The 8,480-nt window shown below is 36.8% G+C and overlaps 1 protein-coding gene across 1 annotated transcript; it reads left to right on the top strand.

The window, feature by feature from the left end:
* The first annotated feature begins 813 nt into the window (after positions 1–813).
* LOC4576360 (ficolin-1) lies at positions 814–1,902 on the top strand. Its single transcript, XM_001231035.3, has 2 exons — positions 814–1,630; positions 1,702–1,902. Exons 1-2 carry the CDS (start codon positions 837–839, stop codon positions 1,835–1,837), a joined length of 930 nt encoding a protein of 309 aa, XP_001231036.3. The 5' UTR covers positions 814–836; the 3' UTR covers positions 1,838–1,902.
* The last annotated feature ends 6,578 nt before the right edge of the window (positions 1,903–8,480 follow it).

The following is an 8,480-nucleotide window of genomic DNA, read 5'->3' as shown; positions in this document are numbered from 1 at the left end:
TTTCTTCAGCATGGTTTTCAACACGTCTTAAACTGAAATGAGTTTGAAAGTTCTTTGTGATGTGTTGAAAATCATGTGATAAAACTGAAATTTCATTTTGAAGCAAATACACCATTTGAAATCTGTTGAAAAACATGCAGCGAATTATAATGTGCACATTCGAAAGTGATTTGGAAAATCCTGTAATGATGCGCACTTTCAAAAGTGTCTTGGAAAGCCCTTTAAAGAATAGTGTAAGAAAAATGCAAAGTGTCAATCATTCCACTTTTGGGACACATTCCAACGTAATAACAATATTTTATTCTATTTTAAGCAATGCGGTAAAGCTGTTCCTTCTGAATAAAAAAAAAAAACATTAAATTAAAAAAAAACAGCTCGGTTATAATCTGATGCGATATTTTATTTGATAGAAACTACTTCAAGAATATGTCTTTATTTTAACTGCATTATTTTAGTCTATTACCGAAAAAAAATTTAAGTCTATACATGAATAAACAAAATCTAAAATATACATCTTTAAAACAAAAAAATCCCCGCAAATAGCTCTAGACTTGCATCCGCCAGTAATAGAGGGTACCAATCTTAGATATTCTTTATGTTCACAAGAAGCGATCAGATTGATTATCATTCCACTTATGTTCTGTAGCAACGGGAACTAATGTTGTTTGCTCGAAGCTATTATGAAAAAGGTAAATACACATTCAGATAAGATTGTAAGGTCTTATCACTGTTGTGGGCTTTTCGTTAAATTGCCTTGCGAGACGATGACACGGGTTGAAGCAAAAATATATAAATAAAACGTTTGCTTGTGTTCAAATTAGTACTGTTTCGTTCTGATGAGCGGAATCATGTTTAAAACGTGTTTAGGGATTGTTTTGCTGATTTGTTGTGACGGATTGCTTGCGCAAAATGTAAGCAATTCATATTATTGGGGAGTACAGCATTGTGGCTATGCATTAGGCTTGGTGATGAATGAGCTAAATTTATTAGGCCATCTCATCATCGAGAAAGAGGTTCAACTGCAAAGTAAACTGTACGATTTGAGCTCTAAGATTGATAGTTTAATGCAGCAAAAGTGCAATACAACAACCCTTCCGGTGTTCAACGAGACCAAAGACGATGTTTACAGGTCCTGTAAGGAGACACCCACTACTGGAGTTTACATGATACAGCCTGAAAAGCCATTTAAGGAGCCAATTACTGTGCTGTGCGATCAAGAGTACGAATCTGGTGGCTGGATTGTGATACAGCATCGTTTTGACGGATCGACAAACTTCTATCGTAACTGGAAGGAGTACAAGAATGGGTTTGGAAATCTGGACGGAGAGTTTTGGCTGGGTTTGGATCGTATTTATCAGTTGACTGTGTCGCAGCCATATGAGTTGGTTGTACTGCTGGAGGATTTCGATGGCAACAAAACGTTCGCCAGATACGATCAGTTTGAGATAGCTGACGAGAACCAGATGTACATGCTTAGTAAAATAGAAGGCTTCTCAGGACCTGCTGGTGATTCCTTAGGGAATGCGAAAGGGATGAAGTTTTCCACTCTAGATTCCGACAACGATATAGCGAAGGATAGCTGTGCAGTGACCTTCACCGGAGCCTGGTGGTATAACGCTTGCCACGCTAGGTAATGCATGGAGAAAGTGTAAAAACAGCATATAATTAATGTGTCCGTGCAATAATATATTTTCGTTACAGCAATCTGAATGGGCAGTACTTGCGAGGCGAAACTACAGAATGTGGAAAAGGGATGGTATGGGATACATTCCGGGGACACTGTCATTCACTAAAAATGGCAAAAATGATGATAAGGCCCAAAGGGCTGCAAGCTTGAGTAGACTAATGTGAACAATGATAAATAGAATGTTAATAAAACTTACACACATGGAATAATATTGACGAGTATGGGTAGTTTAGATAACTTTTTAAAAGCATAGCAGTATCTTTCTCATGTCTCAAAGGAAATGTCCATTTGTAGCAAAATGTTCTAAATTTTTTTGTTACTGGGTACTGGTGGTTTACTCTTATGGCTCGATTGGACGGAAACGGAAAACTCAAATATATATTAGTTAAGAATCAGATCACATAGCTATGCTAATGTCATCCAAATAGGGAAGAATATATTCAAAAATATTGTTTCGATTTTTCAGCAAATACTTACTGAACATCGTGTTATACACATCTCGTAAAACTTGTTATATTGAAAAAAAAAACAGTGAAAAATACTTTTATTGTCCTAGCAAAATATAATTCAATAATGGAGAAACGTATATCATCAACGGCAAAACTTTTGACTCAAAGGAGAAAAGTAGGTTGATAAATAGTTAAGAATGATATTGTGCATAACCAGCTTGTACGATAGACTAAGCATAAAAAAGTGAAGCTAAATGATAAGCGCCGGAGTCTGCTTACGTCATATGGTTTGCTGGGCTGTAAGTGCCTATTATGTAAGTGCAAATGCCAACATTATATTAAAAAAAACTTTCTATTTATACCTAATGAATGTAATTTAGCCGGTCTCGTGGTACTGTCGACAACTCATACGAATTGCCTACAACATCCGTCCGTCATGAGTTCAAGCCCCAAATGGACCGTACCGCCATACGTTGGACTGGCTATCCTGCTATGGAGGGTAATCCATAAGTCACTGAAAGCCAACTTCACAAGTGGTACAGGCAGGCCTTGACCGACAAAGGTTGTTGAGCCAAAGAAGAAGAATAATGTAATTTAACTTAACAACAACCTGAACCAGACATAATTCGTGAGGGATTTTAATAATTAATAATTACATTTGTTTTTCCTTGGCTCAACAACCGTGGCCGGTCAAAGCATGCCTTTACTACTTGTGGGCTATCTACATTAATCGAACACTCGAACAACTCGAACTTGGGCATGGCTACCCATATTCGAGATTAAATTTGTACCACGTAGCCGGATAGTCACTCTTTGTTTCGGGGAGACGGTCCATTCTAGGCTTGAACCCACAACGGGCATGCTATTGAGTCATACGAGTTGACGACTGTACCACAAGAACGCCCTTTAAAATACCAAATCTTTGAACATTTAAATTCAACAGTATATTATAACAAAAACACTTAGAATGCTTTTCCTCACTTGGAATCTGCAGCGACTTGTACCCTAACATTATTTTCAAAATTTATCTAAAATTCCTGAAACATAACAATTGATACGTAAAATTATGAATCAAATATCTCGTTTTTAACCTTAACAACATATCTATCCTTGAGTACACTTCTGCTTTATGCCTTAAGATACGTCGATACTATCAAGAAATGTACGCCAATGCAAACCTTACATATCACAAGCATCTTTTCCAGTTTCGCTACCGAAAAACAATTCAACAAGAACAGTAAGCAAACGAAGGGCATACGCTTCGTTCCATAAAGATAGGTGCGTTCTTACGACAACCCACCCAATCATTCCTAACCACCCCAACCCATTCTCCCTCCACTCATCGGTGACTCAATGCGTGCAAAATCTTTCTACACGCATGTGACTTTGGAGTGTGGTTTGAGGGTGATTTGGGGGCAAAATAAACATCCCTTTTTAAAGCTTCTCACTTCCGGCGTACCGGTGTATCCGTTAGTACTTATGCGGTGTTGGTTCTTTTCAACGATGCAGGGAAGAGATTGTCCCGTCAATATGTGAAGAAGGTGATTCAAAAACACCTTCCGCTTTATTGAAAGGTTGTTTGTCGATTGGTGGAAAGGTGAGAAAAAACATCATCAAGCTGCTACCAAGTGGCCTTGATTTTTCTGCTTTTTGTTATTTGTTATGTTGAGCGGCGAGTAAAAGAACGAATAAGCCAATAATGCTTTGCACAATGCTTACGTAGTCATCTATTATTGCCCCGATAAGATGGTTATATGCTAATATCTACAATGTTTGGCCAACGCATTAAACATTATAGAATGAAAAAAAGCAAAGTAGTATTATAATTTAACATAAGGAAAGATAGCATTGAGTTTTAAGATAAAAATTGTTTCGAACACATTCTATCAATATTTCATGAGCGTTACTTTGCACGCCTTGTAAAATTGAAATCATCCCAAAGCAGACAAGGTCCAAAATCGTTGGAAAAATTCAATTTCTAATGTCAATATATTCGATGAAACTCCTCTGTTTGACCATGGAAGCCAATGGAAAAACGGGTGACGATCGTGACCGGGTGCCCTCGTACCAGCGCAACGTGAACAAGCAAACAGATGATTCCCGAGAGAATGATCGAATCCAAAGCTTCCCAGAAAGAAGAAGAAAAAAAAAACGACGATATACTCACCCACTCGCTAAAACGGATACATACGTTCATGGTTTGCGAGCCGAATGCAAACCAATGCAAACAAGAAAATTGAATCAGGAAGTCCAGTGCTAACACTATGCTTGCTAACGCGAATGCACGTCTGGGTTTGGGCCGGCGTGCATATAAGTCGTTTATTTAACCTCCTGCCAAGTCGCTATTTCTCTTGGGTTTTGTGTTAGAAACTGTAGACAAAACTTTTATTATTCGGCCAAATATTTCTAGCACTTAAATCGTGGGTTTATACATGTTGTTGTGGAACTTGTTTTTCACACTAGCATAAAATGTAAAACAGAACTAATTTTTTATCTTAACTTATAGACAAATCTTAAGAACTAATGTAGACATATTTTAAATTTTTGTTTGCGGAATATACATTTATTACCAAGGATTTTCACAAATTAAACTCTTTTTTTAAGTTAAAAACCCTAACAAGCAAAACTTTTATCTAATATTGTTCTTAATTCCTAAAATTAATAAATTAATTAATTCCTAAATTAACTAATTAATGTAATTTTCAAAACATTCTTCATAATATGACTCGTTTTTTCATGCTAATCAGGGTTGAGTAATGAATTAAATTTATTATGTATTCGATTTTACATTGATTTTGTAGCTATCATCATCATAAAGACTCAATACAACTGTTTTATGTAAGAGGGATACCAATAATGGTGGGGTTTACGAGTTTTGTTTTTTTAGCTAGAAACTAGAGTAAAATTATTTCAACACTAATATAGATTTTCCTATATCAGTTAGACTAGTACGCCCTAGAATTATATTTATGATATTATATTTATATGCACGTGTCAGATGTCATTAATTAACATGTCTTACTGCTTCTTTTTTGGCATAACAACCGTTGTCAGTCAAGGCCTGCCTGTACCACTAATGGGGTTGGCTTTCAGTGACTTACTGATTGCACATAGCAGAATAGTCAGACCTACGTATGGACGCACGGGCCATTGGGGGCTTGAACCAATGACGGGTCTTACACATTGATAATTTACCATTAAATTGATTTGGCTTAAATGGAATCGAAAATGATTCGGCTGTTTTACACTGCCAACGTAATTATTTTCCAAAATCCATGTTACCTATATAGGAGCAAACAATTCTATTGTAAAAGCACATTTTATATTTTCTAAATAGTTACAAAATCGCTAGTTGTAAATGAGTAACAGAATCATCAACAAACACAACAATAGTAATATCGACTACGAATGGCCAGACCACAACGCCTCTGTTTGGCAGAATGTAATCAGAAAGCTGCGTTACCTTATCTGAAGTTCTATGTTCATCATTGAGGAGAATTATCACTTCCGGGTAGATTTGTTCCGTGCCGTGCTTGATTTGATTACGATGCCTCCATACAGATTTTTGGGCCGACAGTAGATTTGCCCGAGAGTCGGTAAAGGTATCCAGACAGGAGGGCCAGTCCATGGTACGATACCTTATCCATCTCCATACATGACAGCTTTGAATGGCAACAGAAGCAACAGCTGCTACCAATCAGACACTCGTCAGACACACTGACATCTGTCCTAAGTATCTGCAGCGAACTCAGTGAGTGGTGCTGAATGCCGTGATTGCGAGATCGGAAAAGAACCGAGGAACCGTAAAAACCTCTTCGTCAAGGGCCAAGATTTGGGAGCATTCGGTTCAACACGCGCCAGATGGTTAGGCGGCCCCGGAGTGGTAACTTCAAACGTATCTCAAAATTAGATTTTGATTAGGTTAGGCAGTTGAAATTCGGTGTCCGCCCCAGAAGTAGGGACCAGCCGGGATTGAATTGGGTTTTGATGGACTGTTGATGGGCGATTAATTTACGTTAATATTACATTTCCACATAAAACACCATAATCGCTGTTGGGTTAAATTTATTACTTTTACTCATCGACGTGATTGACACTGATGCTGGAACAAAACTGAGCTTTTACACAGCAATCTACAGTAATTTTAATATCGTCTTTCAGTGTTTCTTAGACGGTAAGTCAAATTTAAAGGATAAGGTCGATGAATTTCGTACCAAAATTGGTCCAAAAAAGGATTAATAATAACGTTTTGTATAAATTTATTTGACATTGATTTGAAAATAGTTGTTTTTTTCAATACTAAAAAATGAGCTTGTTTTATGACAGAGATTCTGAATTTTTTTATTCATTTGACATTCCCAAAACATAACTAAAACAGTTTTTCTCTTTCTCTTGAAAGACGCAAAAGACGATTTAGCCGACATAAGTCGGCGTGCAGTCGTGTCTTTGGTGGTGTGATCTGCCCCGCAGTCTGCTGTATGGAATATTACATCAATTTTGCATCCTCAGAAAATCCTTCTGCCCATTTCTCATTTTCTTATCACAATGCAGACAGTTGCAAACAATTCCTGTCACTGACATAAGTATCACCGGAGAGTGACAGCATACTGCAGTGTGCAGAGAGCGTGCAAGCAACATCGCAGCAGGGACACCGAATGGATGAGGACGTTTGTATACGTATGCATAATACATGCAGCTCACTTTTCCGATGCCTTAATATTTTCCTCACTGCTCACTGTCAGGCATGTGTGTAAGAAAACAATTTCCCATCTCGAATGACTTCTATTGCACAGCGCAGTGGTGGCGGAAAAGCTTTTGTGAAGCGTGGAAGGATGAGTTGATGATTTTACATACATTTGAGCTTGGCCAGAGTGCATATGTAGCTAGATATGTCTGCATGCAAGCAAGCTGCACTGAAATGAGTTGTACGGGTCAAATCTTATTGGCTTCAACTTAAGCAACTATTCATTATCAATCATGGGGATGAGTGTTAATTTCACTTCATCTCTGTGCTGGTAGCGTGCAGAGAAGCTCAAAGCTATAAATATATTATGGTTCACAGCTTACTGACAGATAGTTTTAAGCTATCAATCATGATAAAATAATTTTTAAATTAATCAACCAATAGCTTCTGTTATATTAGTAATGCATAAGTTATAGCCTGAAAGATGAGTATAATTATAAATCTAACGTTCATGTATGTTACATATAATTTCACATCATTAATTACATGCGTATGAAATCTGTGTTTTATGGAATTGTTTAATTACGCACGTGCTTCGTAAAAAATTTACTTTGTAAAACAAATACAAATGATAAATATGTATATCGTGTACTGTTTAGTGTGTGTAAAAGTCAGGTTATTACGTTTTTTAAAGGTGTAATAGTAGTATTACTTCAGCACCCCCATGATGTACAGCATTCGGGGAACAATAAATGAACCTTTTGCCTTTGTCTTGCCAACACCTTTCCTTGGGGAACTGCCGAGTAACTGCCGCTGCGGCATCATTACACACAAGAAAACATGCTTAATTGATTGCCCGCCGGGATTTATTGTGCTAGGGACCTGCGTCAACTGGATGTGACAGCTGAGCTTTTTCATTTAGTTAAATTAATTTCTCTTAATTTTCCACTCTAACAAGGCATTTGACACCTACGGTGCCGGGGTGCACGGCAGCACTTGATGCGTTAGTTTTATTTTCCTGCACAATTTGTCGGTTGTCACCTTTGCCTTTTAAACACCCGTCACTGCTGTTTTATGTTTAGCGCTCCGAGGTATTTTTTTGTGTTATTTTTTGCTCCGAAACATTGACGGACACAGACTTTGTAATTGTTCCTTGTTTTGGTGACATTTTAATTGTTTGATGATTAGAGTCTCCTTATCAGTAATGAAATATGATAGAGTCCTTTAATGATAGATAATGTATGTATGATGGATAATGTATGAACAAACATACATAGTCATTTGATCCTTTTTATAATATCGTTTTATTTCTTCATAATCACACGATTTTAAACCATATCACAATTACAAAATAATTTGTACAAAATTTTGCAAAAATATCAAAAATAATGTTTAATGATTTACTATGATATAATTTTTTTTGCTAAAAGTCACCATTATTTTAAAATTTTGCCAATAAATTCGATCAAGGTTATTAAAACACAAAGAGCAGGGTCAACGATTATGTATGAAGAACCAACACAATCCGCAAGTGAAAGAGTTGTTTCAGCATTATAATTGTAAGTAATTTAGCAATCGTTTCTACAATCGTCCATTGAAACATAGGAACATTCAAAGAACAGACATTAAAGAGTTCCATTTTAAATGCGAGCTTCTATAG

This window comes from Anopheles gambiae, chromosome 2 (genome assembly GCF_943734735.2).
Source record: "Anopheles gambiae chromosome 2, idAnoGambNW_F1_1, whole genome shotgun sequence".
Taxonomy (NCBI): Eukaryota; Metazoa; Arthropoda; class Insecta; order Diptera; family Culicidae; genus Anopheles; species Anopheles gambiae.
This window is presented reverse-complemented; position numbering and strand designations above follow the sequence as displayed.

Coding starts and splice junctions, on each gene's coding strand:
- LOC4576360 (XM_001231035.3), top strand. CDS start 837: ATGAGCGGAATCATGTTTAAAACGTGTTTAGGGATTGTTTTGCTGATT. Junction 1,631..1,701: donor TATAACGCTTGCCACGCTAG/GTAATGCATGGA, acceptor TTTTCGTTACAG/CAATCTGAATGGGCAGTACT.